Source organism: Pan paniscus, chromosome 9 (assembly GCF_029289425.2).
Source record: "Pan paniscus chromosome 9, NHGRI_mPanPan1-v2.0_pri, whole genome shotgun sequence".
Lineage (NCBI taxonomy): Eukaryota > Metazoa > Chordata > Mammalia > Primates > Hominidae > Pan > Pan paniscus.
This window is the reverse complement of record NC_073258.2, coordinates 34,813,816-34,835,425: the sequence shown is the minus strand read 5'-3', so window position 1 is coordinate 34,835,425 and position 21,610 is coordinate 34,813,816. Positions and strand designations below refer to the sequence as shown.

Genomic DNA, 21,610 nt, shown 5'->3' with positions numbered 1-21,610 from the left:
ATCCCATTTATCAATTTTGACTTTTGTTGCCATTGCTTTTGGTGTTTTAGACATGAAGTCCTTGCCCATGCCTATGTCCTGAATGGTATTCCCTAGGCTTTCTTCTAGAGTTTTTATGGTTTTAGGTCTAACATTTAAGTCTTTAATCCATCTTGAATTAATTTTTGTATAAGGTGTAAGGAAGGGATCCAGTTTCAGCTTTCTACATGTGGCTAGCCAGTTTTCCCAGCACCATTTATTAAATAGGGAATCATTTCCCCATTTCTTTTTGTCAGGTTTGTCAAAGATCAGATAGTTGTAGATATGTGGCATTATTTCTGAGGGCTCTGTTCTGTTCCATTGGTCTATATCTCTGTTTTGGTACCAGTACCATGCTGTTTTGGTTACTGTAGCCTTGTAGTATAGTTTGAAGTCAGGTAGCGTGATGCCTCCACCTGTGTTCTTTTGGCTTAGGATTGACTTGGCAATGTGGGCTCTTTTTTGGTTCCATATGAACTTTAAAGTAGTTTTTTCCAATTCTGTGAAGAAAGTCATTGGTAGCTTGATGGGGATGGCATTGAATCTATAAATTACCTTGGGCAGTATGGCCATTTTCACGATATTGATTCTTCCTACCCATGAGCATGGAATGTTCTTCCATTTGTTTGTATCCTCTTTTATTTCATTGAGCAGTGGTTTGTAGTTCTCCTTGAAGAGGTCCTTCACGTCCCTTGTAAGTTGGATTCCTAGGTATTTTATTCTCTTTGAAGCAATTGTGAATGGGAGTTCACTTATGATTTGGCTCTCTGTCTGTTATTGGTGTATAAGAATGCTTGTGGGTTTTGCACATTGATTTTGTATCCTGAGACTTTGCTGAAGTTGCCTATCAGCTTAAGGAGATTTTGGGCTGAGACGATGGGGTTTTCTAGATATACAATCATGTCATCTGCAAACAGGGACAATTTGACTTCCTCTTTTCCTAATTGAATACCCTTTATTTCCTTCTCCTGCCTGATTGCCCTGGCCAGAACTTCCAACACTATGTTGAATGGGAACAGTGAGAGAGGGCATCCCTGTCTTGTGCCAGTTTTCAAAGGGAATGCTTCCAGTTTTTGCCCATTCAGTATGATATTGGCTGTGGGTTTGTCATAGATAGCTCTTATTAGTTTGAGATACGTCCCATCAATACCTAATTTATTGAGAGTTTTTAGCATGAAGGGCTGTTGAATTTTGTCAAAGGCCTTTTCTGCATCTACTGAAATAATCATGTGGTTTTTGTCGTTGGTTCTGTTTATATGCTGGATTATGTTTATTGATTTGCATATGTTGAACCAGCCTTGCATCCCAGGGATGAAGCCCACTTGATCACTCTACAAGCCAGAAGAGAGTGGAGGCCAATATTCTACATTCTTAAAGAAAAGAATTTTCAACCCAGAGTTCCATATCCAGCCAAACTAAGCTTCATAAGTGAAGGAGAAATAAAATCCTTTACAGACAAGCAAATGCTAAGAGATTTTGTCACCACCAGGCCTGCCCTATAAGAGCTCCTGAAGGAAGCACTAAACATGGAAAGGAACAACCAGTACCAGCCATTACAAAAACATGCCAAATTGTAAAGACCATCAAGGCTAGGAAGAAACGGCATCAACTAACGAGCAAAATAACCAGCTAACATCATAATGACAGGATCAAATTCACACATGACAATATTAACCTTAAATGTAAATGGCCTAAATACTCCAATTAAAAGACACAGACTGGCAAATTGGATAAAGAGTCAAGATCCATTAATGTGCTGTATTCAGGAAACCCATCTCACGTGCAGAGACACACATAGGCTCAAAATAAAGGGATGGAGGAAGATCTACCAAGCCAATGGAAAACAAAAAAAGGCAGGGGTTGCAATCCTAGTCTCTGATAAAACAGACTTTAAACCAACAAAGATCAAAAGAGACAAGGCCATTACATAATGGTAAAGGGATCAATTCAACAACACCTGTATCCAAGTGTTCTCATTGTTTAATTCCCACCTATGAGTGAGAACGTGCGGTGTTTGGTTTTCTGTCCTTGCGACAGTTTGCTCAGAATGATGGTTTCCACCTTCATCCATGTCCCTACAAAGGACAAGAACTCCTCCTTTTTAATGGCTGCAGAGTATTCCATGGTATATATGTGCCACATTTTCTTAATCCAGTCTGTCATCTGTCATTGATGGACATCTGGGTTTGTTCCAAGTCTTTGCTATTGTGAATAGTGCCACAACAAACATACGTGTGCACGTATCTTTATAGTAGCATGATTTATAATCCTTTGGGTATATACCTAGTAATGGAATTGCTGGGTCAAATGGTATTTCTAGTTCTAGATCCTTGAGGAATGGTAATTCTATATTTAACTTTTTGAGGAACTGCTAAAAAATTTTACTAAATAGTGGATATCTTTCTGGTAAGTCCGTAAAAATAGATCTACATCACAATTTCCATTGTGTGACTAGGACGTGCCATAATTAATCTGTCCACTTCCCTATTGGGCATCCTTGTACAAATATCTTTGTGTATGTTTGTGACTATTTCTTTAGGATAAACTTCAAGAAATGGTATTGCTGGGTCAAAGAGCTTTCTCACTTATAATTTATTTATTTATTTATTTTTTATTTGGAGATGGAGTCTTGCTCTCAGGCTGGAGTGTAACAGCATCATCTCGGCTTACTGCAACCTCCGCCTCCTGGGTTCAAGCAATTCTCCTGCCTCAGCCTCCCGGGTAGCTGGGACTACAGGCACGTGCCACCACACCTGGTTAATTTTTTTTTTTTTTGTATTTTAGTAGATATGGGGTTTCACCTTATTAGACAGGATGGTCTCGATCTCCTGACCTTGTGATCTGCCCACCTCAGCCTCCCAAAATGCTGGGATTACAGGCTTGAGCCACTGCGCCTGGCCCTCTCACTTATAATTTTTGACACATATTGTCAGATTGCTTTCCGGAAAGGTTGTACCAGTTTGTAGTCCTACCAGCCATGTATGAGTACCTGTCTTCTCTAGCCTTCTTAATACTTGTCAGCTGTACTTTGCATTTTTGTTTTATTAAACATATTTTATGTGTATCAGTTATATTCCTTTTGTTTTAGTTTATATATTCCCATTTGCAATTAAACATGCTTAAGCCCCTCCCATTTTAAAAAGTAAACAAATAACAAAAAAACTTTTTGATCTCACACCCATTTCTAAATACCCTAAGTAAAGTCTTCTTTGTAGAGCCAAGTTTCTTGAAAGATTGGTTTAAACTCATACTTTTTGCTTTCTTACTTCCCATTCATCCTTCAACATAGGGCAATCTGGGCTGGGCATGGTGCCTCATGCATGTAATTCCAGCACTTTTGGGGGCCAAGGCAGGTGAATTGCTTGAGTGCAGGAGTTCAAGATCTGTCTGGAGAACATAGTGAGACCCTTGTCTCTACAAAATTTTTTTAAAAATTAGCGGGGCATGGCGGTGCACACTGGTGGTCCCAGCTACTAGGGAGGTAAGAGGAGCACTTGAACCTGGGAAGCTGAGACTACCATGAGCCATGATCACACCAATGCACTCCAGTCTGGAGGACTGAGGGAGACCCTGTCACAAAACAAACAAACAAACAAAAACATAGGGCAGTCTGGCTTTGCCCCTCTGCTCCATAAAATGGATATTATGGCCAGGCACAGTGGCTCACGCCTGTAATCTCAGCACTTTGAAAGCTCGAGGCAGGTGGATCACAAGGTCAGGGGTTCAAGAGCAGCCTGGCCAACATGGTGAAACCCTGTCTCTACTAAAAATACAAAGATCAGCCAGATGTGGGGGCATGCCTGTAATCCCAGCTACTCAGGAGGCTGAGGCAGGAGAATCACTTGAAACCGGAAGGCAGAGGTTACAATGAGCTGAGATCACACCACTGCACTCCAGCCTGGGTGAAAGAGTGAAACTCCATCTCAAAAAATAAAAATAAATTAAAAAATAAAATAAAATAAAATAAAATGGACATTACATCCATTCCCTTTGGATATTACACTTTTCAGTCCCTTTGAAGCATTTGATACTATTTCTTGCTTGAGTTATCTTTTCCTTTTCTTCTATTATATTTCGTTCATCTGATTTTTTTTCTTTACCTCTCAGGCCACTTTTTTTATGGTGGTAAGAATAATAACTATTAGAATAGTTATACCATTAATTGAGCACCTATGCACTGTGTGTATTATATATATAATTTAATCTTTACACCATTCCCGCCCACCCCGCTCAAGTGAGCTGTGTCCTAGAGGTTCGTTCGTTCTTTTTTTTTTTTCAATTTTATTTAAGTTCCATGATACATGTGGAGAATGTGCAGGTTTGTTACATAGTTATATGTGTGCCATGGTGGTTTGCTGCACCTATCAACACCTAGGTTTTAAGCCCTGCATGCATTAGCTATTTGTCCTGATGCTCTCCCTCCCCTTGCTGCCCCCCACCCGGACAGGCCCCAGTGTGTGTTGTTCCCCTTCCTGTGTCCATGTGTTCTCATTGTTCAACTCGCACTTATGAGTAAGAACATGCGGTATTTGGTTTTCTGTTCCTGTGTTAGTTTGCTGAGGATGATGGCTTCTAGTTTCATCTATGTCCTTATAAAGGACATGATCTCATTCCTTTTTATGGCTGCATTGTATTACATGGTGTATATCCACCACATTTTCTTTATCCAGTCTATCATTGATGGACATTTGGACTGGTTCCGTGTCTTTGCTATTGCGAATAGTGCTGCAATAAACGTATGTGTGCATGTATCTTTATAATAGAATAACTTATATTCCTTTGTGTATATACCCAGTAATGGAATTGCTGAGTCAAATGGTATTTCTGGTTCTAGATCCTTGAGGAATCACCACACTGTCTTCCACAATGGTTGAACTAATTTACATTCCCACCAACAATGTAAAAGCATTCCTATTTCTCCACAGCCTCACCAGCATCTGTTGTTTCTTGACTTCTTAATAATCACCATTCTGACTTGGCGTGAGATGGTATTCTCATTGTGGTTTTGATTTGCATTTCTCTAATGATCAGTGATGTTGAACTCTTTTTCATATGTTTATTGGCCCTGTAAATGTCTTCTTTTGAGAAGTTTCTGTTCATATCCTTTGCCCACTTTTTGATGGAGTTGTTTTTTTCTTGTAAATTTGTTTAAGTTCCCTGCAAATTCTGGATATTAGCCGTTTGTCAGGGAGATAGATTGCAAAAATTTTCTCCCATTCCATAGGTTGCCTGTTCACTCTGATGATAGTTTCTTTTGCTGTGCAGAAGCTCTTTAGTTTAATTAGATCCCATGGCTTTTGTTGCAATTGCTTTTGGTGATTTCATCATAAAATCTTTGCCCATGCCTATGTCCTGAATGGTATTGGGTAGGTTTTCTTCTAGGGTTTTTATGGTTTTGGGTTTTGCACTTAAGTATTTAATCTATCTTGAATTAATTTTTGTATAAGGTGTAAGGAAGGGGTCCAGTTTCAGTTTTCTGCATATGGCCTGCCAGTTTTCCAAGCACCATTTATTAAATAGGGAATCTTTGCCCCATTGCTTGTTTTTGTCAGGTTTGTCGAAGATCAGATGGTTGTAGATGTGTGGTCTTATTTCTGAGCTCTCTATTCTGTTTCATTGGTCTGTATGTCTGTTTTGGTACCAATACCAAGTTATTTTGGTTACTGTTGCTTTGTAGTATAGTTTGAAGTCAGGTAGCATGATGCCTCCAGCTTTGTTCTTTTTGCTTAGGATTGTCTTGGCTATACTGGCTCTTTTTTGGTTCCATATGCATTTTAAAGTAGTTTTTTCTAATTCTGTGAAGAAAGTCAGTGGTAGTTTGATGGGAATAGCATTGAATCTATAAATTACTTTGGGCAGTATGGCCATTTTCACTATATTGATTCTTCCTATCCATGAGAATGGGATGTTTTCTGATTTGTTTGTGTCCTCTCTTATTTCCTTGAGCAGTGGTTTGTAGTTCTTGAAGAGTTCCTTCACGTCTCTTGTTAGCTGTATTCCTAGATATTTTATTATCTTTGTAGCAATTGTGAATGGGAGTTCATTCATGTTTTGGCTCTCTGCTTGTCTATTGTTGGCATATAGGAATGCTGGTGTTTTTTGCACATTGATTTTGTCTTTATGGCATTTTTGTTATAGATGACAAAACAGCCTCACAAAGTTTAAATATTGTTGTAGGCAGCCTCTAAAATGGCCTAAAGTGATTCCCACCTCCTGTTACTCATTGCTCTTTTATAATCCCCTCCACTTGAGTGTGAGCTGGATTAATGACTTGGTTTTAATGAATGAAATATAACAGAAGTGATACAATGTCACTTCTTTTTTTTTTTTTTTTTTTTTTTTTTTTTTTTTTGAGACTGAGTCTCGCTCTGTGGCCCAGGCTGGAGTGCAGTGGCGTGATCTTGGCTCACTGCAAGCTCCGCCTCCCAGGTTCCTGTCATTCTCCTGCCTCAGCCTCCCAAGTAGGTGGGACTACAGGCATCCGCCACCACGCCTGGCTAATTTTTTTTGTATTTTTAGTAGAAACGGGGTTTCACCTTGTTAGCCAGGTGATACAATGTCACTTCTGAGATTACATTATAAGAAAACTGTGGTTTCTGTCTTGGGTGCATGTGTGTTTATCCTTCTCCCACCCTCTCAACCATAATGAAAAGAAGTCTAAGCTATCCTGTGAAGAGAGGTCCTGGATAATAAAGACCACCTGGAAGAGAATTTAGGCACCCCAGCCAACAGCTGCCACCAACTGCCAGCAATATGAGTGAGACTCTTCCAGCAACAATTAAGGCTTCACATGATGGAGCTGTAGATGATAGCTTGATTGGAACCTCAAAAGAGATGCTGAGTCAGAACCATCAAGCCAACCACTCCTGAATTCCTGACCCATTGAAACTGTGGGATGTTTGCTGTTGTAAATCACTGACTTTTACTATTTCTCTCAATCTGTTTTACAATTTTCTCTCTTTGCCTCTCCCTTGGAGATTTTCATCCGCATTTTATCCTTTATTTTCTTTTCCTCTCAAAATACACTCTCTGTAAGCAGTGTATTTCTTCTCCTCCCCTTCCCCTCCCTACCTTCCCCTCCCCCTCCTCCTTCTCCTTCCCTTCTACTTTTCCTCTTCCTCATTCTTCGTCTCCTTCTCCTTCTTCACCTCCTCCTTCTTTTCCTCCTTCTGCTTCTTCTGCTCCTTCTTCATCTCCTCCTTCTCCTTCTGCTCCTTCATCTCCTCCTTCTCCTTCTGCTCCTTCTTCATCTCCTCCTTCTCCTCCTCTTCCTCATTCTCCTCCTTTCTTATTCCTTCTCCTTCTTTCTTCAACAGGGTCTCCCTCTGTCACCCAGGCTGGAGTGCAGTGGCACAATCATAGCTCACTGCAGCCTCAAACTCCTGAGCTTAACCACTCCTCCTGCCCCCGCTTCCCAAGTAGTTAGGACTACAGGTGTGTGCCACCACACCCAGCTAATTTTTTAAAATATTTCATAGAGATGGGGTCTTGTTATGTGGCCTAAGCTGGTCTCAAACTCCTGGCCTCAAGTAATCCTCTCATCTCAGCCTCCCAAAACACTGGGATTACAGGCATGAGCCATTTCACCCAGTCCAACTTGTATATTTTTGGTTGTCATCTATCTGCCGATGATTTTCAAATCTACATTTATAGCATTTATTAGGCCAATTTTCCCATACATCTAAATGTGCATTAGAATACTAAAAGAAAACTCAGCAAACACCATTCTGGATATTGGCCTTGGGAAAGAATTTATGACTAAGTTCTCAAAAGCAACTGCAACAAAAACAAAAATTGACAAGTCAAGCATAATTAAACTAAAGAGCTTCTGCACAGTAAAAAAACAAAACTATCAACAGAGTAAATAGACAACCCATGCAAACAATGTATCTGACAAAGGTCTAATATCCAGAATCTATAAGGATCTTAAACAAATGAACAAGCAATAAACAAATAACCTATTTAAAAAGTGGACAAAAGACATGAACAGACACCTCTCAAAAGAAGACATATGAGCAGCCAACAAACATGAAAAAATGTTCAACATCACTAATCATCAGAGAAATGCAAATCAACACCACAAAGAGATAACATCTCACACCAGTCGGAATGACTATTAAAAAAAGAAGAGGCTGGGCACGGTGGCTCATGCCTGTAATCCCAGCACATTGGGAGGCCAAGACGAGTAGATCACCTGAGGTCAGGAGTTCAAGACCAGGCTGGCCAACATAGCGAAACCCCATCTCTACTAAAAGTAAAAAATTATCTGGGCACAGCAGCACATTCCTGTACTCCCAACTGCTTGGGAGGCTGAGGCAGGAGAATTGCTTGAACCCAGGAGGCAGAGGTTGCAGTGAGCTGAGATTGCATCACTGCACTCCAGCCTGGGCGACAAAGTGAGACTTTGTCTCAAAAAAATAATAATAAATAAAAAATAAGGTCAAAAACAACAGATGCCAACGAGGCTGCAGAGAAAAGGGAAAACTTATATGCTGTTGGTGGGAATGTAAATTAGTTCAGCCACTGTGGAAAGATTGCTCAAAGAACTTCAAACAGAACTACAGTTTGACCCAGCAAAACTATTACCAGGTATATAGCCAAAAGCAAATAAATTGCTCTACCAAAAAGACACATGTACTTTTATGTTCATTGTAGCACTGTTCACAATAGCAAAGACCATGGAATCAACTTAGGTGCCCATCAACAGTGGATTGGATAAAGAAAATGTGGTACATATACACCATGGAATACTACACAGCCATAAAAAAGAATACAGTCATGTCCTTTGCAGCAACATGGATGAAGCTGGAGGCCATTATCCTAAGCAAATTAACATAGGAACAGAAAACCAAAGACCAATTTTCTTATAAGTTGGAACTAAACATTGGGTACTCATGAACATAAAGATAGCAACAATAGATCCTGGGGACTACTAGAAGAGGTAGGGAGGGAAGAAGACAACGGTTGAAAAACTATTGAGTACTATGCCCACTACCTGAGTGATGGGATCAGTCATACCCCAAACCTCAGCATCATGCAATATAGCCATGTAACCAACCTGCACATGTATATCCTTAATCTAAAATAAAAGTTGGAATTATTTAAAAGACAAAAGTAATAAATAAATACAGGTTCATTAGATATTGCCACTTTAATGTATTACTAACTCTTCATAGTCAGTAAGTTCAAACTGAACTCATGATATTTTCGTCCAAATCTACTACTACTCCTGTTTTCTCGCTCAAGGAATGACATCCACCAGTCATCTACTTACCTAATCTGAACTACGGAAGTCAATCTTGACTCACCTTCTCCCTCAGCCTTCACATCCAATCATTGACCAAGTCCAATTAACTTTAGTTCCATAAATCACCAATGGGTTCACAGCTCTTCATCTTTACTGATATCACCTGGACTGCTGCAGCACTCTCCTGATGTATCACTCTGCCCCGTGTTTTCTCCCTTTAATTTAGTGTTTTTCAGACTTCTAGGTGCAACTTACCAGTGGTTCATGGAAATTAGTTTGGTGGGTTGTGACCAGAATTCTTTTTAAAATGAAATGAAATAGCATAGAAAACATTAGAGTGTATAATAGTAGGTACTGTTTGATGTGCCTATTGAGTTATAAAACATATTTCTCATTGCTGGTTTCCATCAATGAAGTTTCAAAAATGTTAGTCCATTTTTTTTTGTACTGTAGCCAAAATGGTCTTTCCAGTCAGATCACATTATTCATTCCTTGTTTAAAACCCTTCAGTGACTTCTCAGTGTCTTCCTGGTAGAGTTGAAACTCCTTAACATGCTAATGTTAGGCCCTTAAAGACCTCGGCCCAGCTTACCTCAAGCCTCATTTATCTTCATTCTTCTCCCTACATGTAAGCTCTAGCCAAACGAAATCACTCATAGTTCCATAAATATACTCTTAATCTTGCTTGCTCTTAAGTATCGCTATATGCCATTTATTCTTTCTGGAGTGCCTCCTTATCCCCATCTATGACTCCATATCATACTTCACGTATGTTTAGCTAACACCTTCTCCAAGAAACCTTCCTTGACTCCCAAAAGCAGGGACAGGACTATTCCTGCATGTGCCCATAGTAACCTGCATTTATCCCTATCAGAGCACTTACCACATCCTATTAAAGTTGCCTGTTACTTATTTTCTTATCTTCATACCAGACTGTAAGTTTCTTGAGGACAGGGACTGTATTTTGTTCATCATTGTATCCCAAAGCCTAGTACAGTGCTTCACATGTAACATGTGCTCAATATATAGGGGAAGAAAAAGCATGTTGGACTGATTCACTGTTTTAAGGATACATAAAAATACTGCTTCACCTGGCATGGTGGTGAGCACCTGTAGTCCCAGTTACTTAGGAGGCTGAGACAGGAGGATAGTGTGGGCCCACAATTTTGAGGCTTGTCGTGCACTATGATCGCACCTGTGAATAGCCACTGCATTCCAGCCTGGGCAACATAGCAAGAACTCATCTCTTAAAAAAATAAACTACTGCTCAAAACAATTTGCCTGCCATGTCTATCTTGTTTTTAGTAATGGGGTGGTTCTTCTATTACATATAATGTGGTATGCATGTTTGAAAATGTATAAAGATCTCCATTTTGCTTAAATATGATAGACTATATAAAATGAATGTAAAGTGATATCGTTATAAAGAGTATGGTATATTAAACTTACTAAAAAATCATTTGACTTTCAAATAGAAATTGCTGAATGGTTGAACTGAAACACAGATTCCACATTTATCACATTTGCTCAAATGTTTTATACTTGTAGGCAATGTTTTTAAAAGAATATCTTCCATTTTACACTAGAATGTTCCAGAAGTAAATAATGAAAACAGTGAAATGTCAACTGAAAAATCAGAAAACACCATTATACAGAAATATAATACTGAGCAAGAAATAAGGGAAGAAAATATGGAGAATTTTTGTTCAGATACTGAATACAGAGAAAAAGAAGAAAAAAAAGAAGGCTCATTTATAGAGGAAATAATTATAGATGGTAACCTTAAAATTATATTGATATTTTCTAATTTGTATGTTGATATTTACAGTAAATATTTTTGGGAAAATTACATTCTGCCTCCCCTCTTCATGACTTATTCCTAGTCTTTTTGGATTCTGGTTTCTGCCTTCACTGTTTTGCTGAGAATGTTCTTGGAGTCACCAGTAACCTTCTGATGACCAGACCTAGGGCATTTTTCTTAATTCAGATAACCTTTCTGTAACCATTGGAATAATTTATTAATTCTTCCATCTTGAAAAAGTGTTGTTTAAAGATGATACTGATTGGAGGTGTTCAAACCCAGGCTGAACAACCACTTGGTGGAGATGTTGTAGAGAGAATGACTGGACTTCTAAAAAGTCCTTCAAAAACCTGAAATTTATATTCTAGGTTAACTATACTAAAAAGTTGAAATCTTTGTTAGAATATAGATGAATAAAATTAATGTCTTGATTAAGTAGATATTCTATATACTTGTCCAAAACTATTCAAGAATTTAAAAATATTCACTGGGTAATGAAAAAAAGTGATGATTGTCAGTCCTGAAGAAGCCAGCTAGCAATTTCTAGATACTGCTGGACCTAGGTAGTAATAGAAATTAGAGCATAATCTCTTAGGATAAATTAATTTTTATCAGCTATGTATTTATGTGGAATTGTACTAAGTGTCCTAAATGAAGCAAATAGACTAGAAAAATAAACCATTTTTTAATACCTCAACTTACTTTCCGTTTACAAAACCAAAAATACTTTGCTATTATGAAATTAAAGTTTAATATGGGTAAAGCCAAATATTTAGCATGCTAAAGATATACTTGATACAATAAAGGGAACCCAGTATTTAGGTAATATTGATGTCATTAAGTTTGTATAATTATTGACCCATAAAATATTTAAGGTTAAATATGTTTTTATAAAAATAGGTGATAAATATGTCTTATGAAATCAGCCTTTAGTGTATAATATAAAATTTTACTGTGTTCCCATCATGACAGATTTACAGCTTTTTGAAAAAAGCTTCAAGAATGAAATTGATACTGTTGTTTCTCAGGATGAAAATCAAAGTGAAATCTTAAGCAAAACCCTCTCCTTAGATAAAGAAGTAATTAGTCAAGGGCAAACCTTGAATGTTACGGACAACAGAAAATCAGTTACTACAGAAATAAAAGACAAGATATGCTTGGAAAAAGACAATGGATGTACAGAATTTAAATCACCAAATAATCATTTTGTAGTGTTAGATACAGCAATAGAAACAGAAAGAATACATCTAGAAAGAACCAGAGGATTAGATGTTCACCATACAGATGTAAATCTGGAGGTTGAAAATAACAAAACATCATTTAACAGTATTTTAAATGAGACAGCACACAATACATATCACAATAATAATAAAGATGTTTCTGAAAATGAGCCATTCAAACAATTCAGATTGCTTCCAGGGACTCGAGAACATGCTCTAGAGAAGGAAATTACAAATAGTGACCAAACCAAAGCAGATTTGGACTCGTCTCTAGATATAAAAAGAAATCCTGTTCCATGTCAGAAATATAGTTTACAGAATTCAAGTAATGTTATGTTAGATGATAAACAATGTAAAATAAAACAAATACAACTGTTAACTAAAAAAAGTGAGTGCAGCATATTACTTTCTAAACAAACTTCAGATTTTCTGCAAGTCTGTAATGATACTTTAGAGAAATCTGAACTAACTGTTCCCTGTGATATAGTAATCGACCACCACGTTTCATATGCTGCTTTTAGTGCTAATTCAAAACTACTTCTGAAGAACTCAGATAAAAATGTTCATAGTATGTCTATGTTGGTGAAACCTAACTCAAGCCCTGGGGGAAAAACTATGTGGAAAAATATGAGTGATATGCAAAACAGTCAATTTAATAACTGTTTGGGATACTTAGAAAACACTAATGTGAACATTTCCCATCTTCATCTTAACAATGAGAACAGTCATGCTTCACAAGCCAAAGATGTGAAAACTGCTGTTCACATGAAAACTTGCACAGAAACAGAGTTTTCCAATAAAAAGAATCAGATTGATGAGAATCAGGTAACTGAAGCCACAAAAAATGACCTCTTCCTTTTTGTGAGCATTAATGAAAGACAGCATACATTGTTAAATAATACAGAGAAAACAGAATCATTAAATGACATCGTTTCAGGAAAAATGTTCAGTGAAGGACAGCTGGAGGAATCACATTCATTTCACATAAAGCCATCTGGAGATTTAGTAAACAGAAGCGGAAGGTCAACCTTTGATCTTTCAACTTCAGATAAAAAAACTGAGAAAACTCCAGTATACATGAATTTTTCAGACCCCGGTCCTTGGTCAAAAGTAAATCACATTGAAAGTCAAACAGCGAGCAGTTCGACCCCTCGCATTTCTTTGTTGCTGAAGGAGAGACCACTAGATCCATCAGAAAACAAAAAGATCATTTCAATGGCTCTTTGTAAAAATATTGGTGTGGATGATGTTGGAAAGGATATTGGACCAGGTAAGAAAACAAAGTAATATTTTAATTCTTAAAATATTTTTCTACTTATTCTTGATAAATGTGTACAGTCATATTTTGTAAATTTTGTTTTAAAAGTTTGTCTTATTTTAAATTAGGAACAACTTAATATTCTTTTGTTTTTAACTTTTAGAGCAAATACAGTGAAGTAGTTAAGGCTTCTGCCAAGTGTGAATATTTATTGCTCTTCTTTCTATATGCTCTTCATTCATCCTTAAAAACTTCCTTCCCTTAGAACATTTTAGTTTCTCTCCTATGTTGTCTTTCTTTGCCCAATTTTCTCTCCCTTTCCTTAATTTTTCTATTTTTATCTGTCCCTTCACCCACACCAGAAATCCGGCTCTTCCTTCTGTTTTATAAGTAATAATGAGGCATAGCATTAATATATTTCCTATGACCAGTATTTGTCAGTTGAAAACACTTTAAATTGAATCCCTTAACATATATTCATGCATTCAGATGTTAAAGAGAATAGAGAGATTGTTCTGTCTTAAAAACTGCCATATGAAATGGCATAATGTCCAAGTTTTATTTTAAAATACTCCAGAAAAAATGGGGGGAGAGGTAAATGGATGAAATACATATGACTTAATATTGATGGGTATCGAAGTACATGGCTGTCTATGTTTTTGTTTTGTTTTTTGTTTTATTTATTTATTATTTTTTTGAGATAGAGTCTTGCTCTGTCACCCAGCCTGGAGTGCAGTGGTGTGATCATAGCTCACTGCAACTTTAACCTCCCAGGCTGAAGGAATCCTCCCACCTCAGCCTCCTGAGCAGCTGGGAGTACAGACATGTCACTGCACCCAGCTAAGTTTTAAAATTTTTTGTAGAGACAGGTCTCACTTTGTTGCCGAGGCTGGTGCTGAACTTCTGGGCTCAAGTGATCCTCCTGCCTCAGCCTCCCAAATTGCTGGGAGCCACCACACCCGGCCTGAAAATTTTTCACAGTATTTAAAAATAAAAACATACTAGATTATCATGAATTGGTGCTGTATAAATGTAAATTGAAAATAAAAAGCAGTATTTAAGAAGTATGATCATGAGGAAAATGGTTTTTTAATTGTTTTTATTTTTGGGACAGCATGTTTTCTTTTAATAGCAATCTCATAGTCAAAAGTTGCTAAGGTTGTTAAAAGCATTCTTATATTTTAAGGGAACTTTGTGGGTTTAACATTGTGCACTTAGACACCTTAAAAAGATGGAGATTCCAAGGATAGCTTTTGTATGGCCCTCAGATTTAACAGTCTTCTTTTAAAAAGGAAATTGAGAAAAATTTAAAGAGACTATTTGGTGATTAAAAACAAAAACATATCTTGTTTACTACTACCAATGGGAAATAATGTAGGCGAAAATCAAATAACCAAAACACTGTATAACCTCATTTCCCAAACTGCAATTTTTCAAGGTCACAAAATATATTACTTAAGATTCCATTAACTTTTAATTAGGTATTGCTTTAGGTGCTGGTCTAAAAATCTACCTTTTTTTTTTGAAGTCCTTTCTTGTAATTAAATTTCAGTAATATATAAGATACAAAGGGTGATATCTAAAATTCTGTAGAAATTCAACTTGTAAAATACTCTTAAATATGCCATCAGTATCTTTTAACCTTCATAATTTACATACTTCTCTAACTCATTTCTATCAATTTATTAAAGCCCAATGTGACCCCTTCTAAACAGCCCTTTGTTGGACTTCTCACTGTGGCCAATTTCTTTAAATAGTTTATAAATCTGGTATGTAGTTGGTTCTGACTTTCTCCATTAATCTGAGTTGGGAAAATGTTCACTATACAAATGCTTACATGTGTGGGAAATACAGTAACCAGGGGAATAATGATAACATTTTATGAGTTATTTTGTTTTAGAAGGTATTTATACCATTTCTTTCACTGCTTTTAATGTGGAATTACAGTAATCAGGTTTTAGAAAGTAGCAATAATAAAATCTTGTTTGTTTTCAGAAATGAAATGCCTAATTTAAGAGCAAAGTCTAGGACAACTGCAAAATATTCAACACTAAAATAGAAATTTGTTGCTTTTTAAATACAAAAGCATAGGATCAGAAACAAGTTCAGTCACTAAAATGAGTACCTAGAGAAAAATTCAGTTGTTGCCATTTCCTCTTTATCAATCAGATACTACCAGCATTAACAGAGTTGCTGACACTTTGAATAACTGGAGTATCCATCCAGATCCCAAGGGAGAACCCAGTGAAGAGAAGAATGCAATTGCAAAGACTTTTTATGATTCCTCTTTTCCCACAGAACATGTAAGTCAATTAAAAATATTGCCGAGCAGACCTTAGTGAGCTAATTCTACAGATATGTGTAGAACTGTACGCATCTGGATGCTTTAAGACCTAACTGATCTCCAAAATAATATCAAGAGGGCAACATGGCACCATTTTTCACAATTAAGGTTGATAGAAAACAGCAGGAAAAAGTCACAGTGTGTAAATCAAATAGATACAATCCAGCCTGTTTGGGGAAGGAGAGTGTGAGGCATCGGATATGTACTTCTATTTTTTACTCATCTAAATTTGGAAATAGTGGTATTTGAGCATTTAAAATTTTATGTTAATAAAAGGTTATGTCTAAAAGTAAGCTAATCAAGTCCAATTGTTTTTAATAATCCTTAAGTTAATTTACATTATTTTTGGAAACTGAGATGGAAAGAATTTAAAACTATTTCAATTAGAACACGTGTGAAAGGATCAAGTATCCATGTGATACTGTATGGATATATGTATTAAAGTATTTGTAGAAATTATATGGCTTCCAGGAGTCTATTTGTCATATGGAAAGCAACTAACTATAGCAGGAAGGTTATCTGGTTAAATGTGTAAGTTTTATATCATAGTGTGTAGAACTTTAAGCAAGAAAAAGGTTGTAGTGTTCAAACTATTAAACAACTTTCTCTTTAGCATATACAAAATGAATATTATAGTACTAACACATCCTTAACAAATAACAGCTTTTAACAATGTATTTTATTTTCCTTTCTAAATAGGAGAAACCTCAAGTGAGATAGTATAACTCTTCTGGGAGAGTTGAGACAAAAATCAGGAACTATCCTTGATATGGTTTGGCTTTGTCCCCACCCAAATCTCATTTTGAATTGTCACTCCCACAGTTCCCATGTGTCATGGGAGGGACCCAGTGGGAGGTAATTGAATCAGGGGGGCGGGTCTTTCCTGTGCTGTTCTCATGACAGTGAATAAATCCCACAAGATCTGATGGTTTTAAAAATGGGAGTTTCCCTGCACAAGCTCTCTTCTCTCTCGCTGCCGCCATGTAAGAACTGCCTTTTGCCGGCCGGGTGCAGTGGCTCATGCCTGTAATCCCAGCACTTTGGGAGGCTGAGGTGGGCGGATCATGAGGTCAGGAGATCGAGACCATCCTGGCTGACACGGTGAAACCCTGTCTCTACTAAAAATACAAAAAAAAAAAAAAAAAAAAAAAATTAGCTGGGCTTGGTGACAGGCACCTGTAGTCCCACCTACTCGGAAGGCTGAGGCAGGAGAATGGTGTGAACCCAGGAGGTGGAGCTTGCAGTGAGCCGAGATCACGCCACTGCACTCCAGCCTGGGCGACAGAGCGAGACTCCATCTCAAAAAAAAATTTAAAAAATTGCCTTTGCCTTCCACCATGATTATGAGGCCTCCCCAGCCACATGGAACTGTAAATCCATTAAACCTGTTTTTCTTCCCAGTCTTGGGTATGTCTTTATCAGCAGTGTGAAAATAAACTAATATAGTAAATTGGTACCAGGAGCAGAGTGTTGCTGAAAAGATACCCGAAAATGTGGAAGCAACTTTGGAACTGGGTAACAGGCCAAGGTTGGAACAGTTTGGAGGGCTCAGAAGACAGGAAAATATGGGAAAATTTGGAACTCCCTAGAGACTTGTTGAATGGCTTTGACCAAAATATTGACAATGATATGGACGATGAAATCCAGTCTGAGGTAATCTCAGATGGAAATGAGGAATTTGTTGAGAAATGGAGCAAAGGTGACTTGTTATGTTTTGGTAAAGAAATTGGTAGCATTTTGCCCGTCCTAGAGATTTGTGGAACTTTGAACTTGAGAGAGATGATTTAGGGTATCTGGCAGAAGAAATTTCTAAGCAGCAAAGCATTCAAGAGGTGACTTGGGCGCTGTTAAAGGCATTCAGTTTTATAAGGGAAACAGCATAAAAGTTGGGAAAATTTGCAGCCTGAACAATGATAGAAAAGAAAATCCCATTTTCTGAGGAGAAATTCAAGCTGGCTGTGAAATATGCATAAGTAACAAGGAGCTGAATGTTAATCTCCAAGACAATGGGGAAAATGTCTCCAGGGCAAGTCAGAGGTCTTCACGGCAGCCCTTCCCATCACAAACCCAGAAGCCTATGAGGAAAAAATGGTTTTGTGGGCTGGGCTCAGGGTCCCCGTGCTGTGTGCAGCTTAGGGATTTGGTGCCCTGCATCCCAGCCACTCCAGCCATGATTAAAAGGAGCCAAGTCACAGCTTGGGCCATTGCTTCAGAGGGTACAAGCCCCAAGCCTTGGCAGCTTCCATGTGGTGTTGAACCTGCGAGTACACAGAAGTCAAGAATTGAGGTTTGGGAATCTCTTCCTAGATTTCAAAGGATGTATGGAAATGCCTGGATGTCCAGGCAGAAGTTTGCTGCAGGGGCGGGGCTCTCATGGAGAACCTCTGCTAGGGCAATGTGGAAGAGAAATGTGGGGTCAGAGCCCCCATATAGAGTCCCTACTGGGGTGCTGGCTAGTGGAGCTATGAGAAGAGGGCCACCATCCTCTAGACCCCATAATGGCAGATCCACCAACAGCTTGCACTATGTATCTGGAAAAGCCACAGACACTCAATGTCAGCCCGTGAAAGTGGCCAGGAGGGAGGCTGTACCCTGCAAAGCCACAGGGGTGTGGAGCTGCCCAAGGCCATAAGAACCCACCTCTTGAATTAGCGTGACCTGGCAGCCATGCTGGATTTTGGACTTTCACAGGGCCTGTAGACCCTTTGTTTTGGCCAATTTCTCCCATTTGGAACAGCTGTGTTTACCCAATGCCTGTACCCCACCCCTCCTTGTATCTAGGAAGTAACTGGCTTGCTTTTGATTTTACTGGCTTATAGGTGGAAGGGACTTGCCTTGTCTCAGATGAGACTTTGACTTTTGAGTTAATGCTGAAGTAAGACTTTGGGGGAGTGTTGGGAAGGCATGATTGGTTTTGAAATGTGAGGATATGAGATTTGGGAGGGGCCAGGGGCAGAATGATATGGTTTGGCTGTGTCCCCACCCAAATCTCATCTTGAATTACAATTGGTCTCACAATTCCCACGTGTTGTGGGAGGAACCTGGTGGGAGGTAATAGAATCGTGGGGGCCGGTCTTTCCTATGCTGTTCTTGTGATAGTGAAATATTCTTGTGATAGTGAATAAGTCTCATGAGATCAGATGGCTTTAAAAGTGGGAGTTTCCCTGCACAAGCTCTCTTTTGCTGCCACCATGTAAGAATTGCCTTTCGCCTTCCACCATGATTATGAGGCCTCCCCAGTCATGTGAAACTGTAAGTCCGTTAAACCTATCTTTTTTTTCCAGTCTCCAGTATCTTTATTAGCAGCGTGAGAACGGACTAATACACCCTTTTCACTCTTTCCTAATTGAGCTCATAAGCAACAGTATAGTTTCCACTTGGTGTATGTGTGTATCATTAAAATATGGTGACTAAAGGGCAGTAACTCTGGCATTGGAAAATCTAAGTTTTAACCTTGCCCAATTGGGTAAGTCATAGAATCAAAACAAACATGAAGCTTGAGGGCATCAAAGCTAAACATCCATTTCTAATTAGGGTGAATCCTTAACCCTTATAAGATAGCTGTTCTACTTTCAAACAGTGGAAATTTCACATCTCACTTGAAAGCCCATTTTTATAATTAATCTAATAGGGGAGTTCTTTTTGTCTAATTCCTAATGTTCTATCTGCAACTAATGTTGCTTTTAAGAATTTATTTTTGGCTGGGCGTGGTGGGCTCACGCCTGTAATCCCAGCACTTTGGCCAAGGTGGGCGGATCACAAGGTCAGGAGTTTGAGACCAGCCTGGCCAATATGGTGAAACCAGGTCTCTACTAAAAATACAAAAACTGTCCGGGTGTGGTGGCAAGCACCTGTAGTCCCAGCTACTCGGGAGGCTGAAGTTGCAGTGAGCCGATTGTGCCACTGCACTCCAGCCTGGGTGACAGAGTGAGACAGTGTCTCAAAAAAAAAAAAAAAAAAAGAATTTATTTTTATAGAATTTTTAACTTTTTCATTGGCAAGGTAATTTTTTTTACAGATGAAACAGTGACATAAATGTGAAATAACTTTCCAGGGTCATTAAGACACAATATGTGGTGGACCTAGGCTAGATATTGTGGCTCTTAGTCAAATGCTATATTATACTTTCTTAACTTTCACAATAGAAAAAATGTTTCTTCTGAAAGATTGATGCATATAAAACAAACTCAATTCACTGGCTGAATAGACATTTTCTAAGTGCTTATTACTATGTGCCAAGTACTATGGTAAGCTTCATTGTCCCAGCTTAAAGCTTGATTGCAAATTATGTAATGTGGGGCAAATTCAAAAGTAGATCTCCTTATAAATTTAATAGACCACAGTCACACCCATTCCTTTGCATATTGTAAAGGCTGTTTTGGCATGGCACTGAGAATTGAGCAGTTGTAAGAGGCCATTTGGCCCACAAAGCTGAAAATATTTACTCTGGCACTTTTTGGAAAAAGTTTATCAACCTCTGTTATAAATGAATTTTATGAAGACTTATAGCCAAAAAAAAAATAGTTTTATTTTTCAACATATTTTATGTACAGTCCACATCAATTCTGTTAAATTCAGGGAAGGTATTAAGTACCAATCCACTTTCTCTCTATGGGTCCGAAGTAACTTGAAAAGATGGTATGTTTTTCATTCTTGTTTTCAGCATTAGGTTGTTAGCCTACTGCAATCTTGATTATATCCAGGAATGAGGATGGAAAACCAGAGTAAGCAAAGCAAGCCACTTACTTTTTTTTTTTATATCCAATGAATTAGATTCATTTAAGTTTAATTTTAAAATATAATCACAGGCAGAAATAAAAGGACTAGTACCAAGCTAGGGGAAATTTTTAGGCCAAAAATTAGATTTTGTAGGTCAGGCTGAAAGAGAAACAGGTGATAAATTTCTAAAAAGGATAGGAGACGAAAGAACGAAGATACAAGGCAATATATCTGACAATAGCTAGAACTAAAATTACTGTGGTAGGCTGCAGAACCCTCAGGTAAGTTAAACAGGACAAGTTTTGTTAAGTGCAAACATTAGCTAATCTACACTGTATCTTGTTTCTCTAAAGCCAATCCCTGCTCCTACCCCTCTCAGCAAGTGGGTAGTTAAGGGGAAAGAAACTAAAGCAAGTAAACGTGTCCTTCCTTTTCATCATCAAGATAAAAAAGTCAAAGAATCAGGATTTGGGGAAACTGTTAATTTGTACTTGGATGCCAAATACACCAAAATGAACCCAGCACTTTGATGGCAAAATAGGAAATATTTATGTACATTTTTATCCATTACTAGTTATTCTTTCCAGTAACAGCATCTGGGAACTAAAAGAAGCTAATGAGTAAACTGAAGCCCAGAAAAATTAAATGACTTGCCTAGGTTCTCTTAGCAGTCCTGTGCAGACACTTTTGGAAGAACAAAGCCAATCAGATAAATATGAACAAAGAATCACCCCAAAGATCAGAGGTAAAACTCTCTGAGGGGACCAGTGGCTGACTATAGGATTTCAGGGAGGGAGCCAAACAGAGCAATCCAAAAGGAACACTCCTTAGGGAGCCGTGAACTTACCATTCTAAGCATTTAAGTTCATTAAAAAAAAAAAAAAAAAAAAGTATTACTAGGTTGGGCACGGTGGCTCATGCCTGTAATCCCAACACTTTGGGAGGCCGAGGCAGGTGGATCATGAGGTCAGGCGTTCGAGACCAGCCTGGACAACATAGTGAA

General features: G+C 38.1%; 1 protein-coding gene across 2 annotated transcripts in view; it reads left to right on the top strand.

Moving 5' to 3' along the window:
* Nucleotides 1–21,610, top strand: part of CCDC73 (coiled-coil domain containing 73) — a 192,522-nt gene that overhangs the window by 168,679 nt on the left and 2,233 nt on the right. The window contains exons 15-17 of one of the 2 annotated variants that reach the window (XM_008955871.4): nt 10,852–11,041; nt 12,039–13,556; nt 15,714–15,847. In XM_008955871.4, the coding sequence (XP_008954119.4) occupies nt 10,852–11,041; nt 12,039–13,556; nt 15,714–15,847 (1,842 nt within the window). Of the gene's footprint in view, nt 1–10,851; nt 11,042–12,038; nt 13,557–15,713; nt 21,584–21,610 lie in introns of those variants that run through there. The other variant, XM_055094262.2, reaches the window with a different exon arrangement.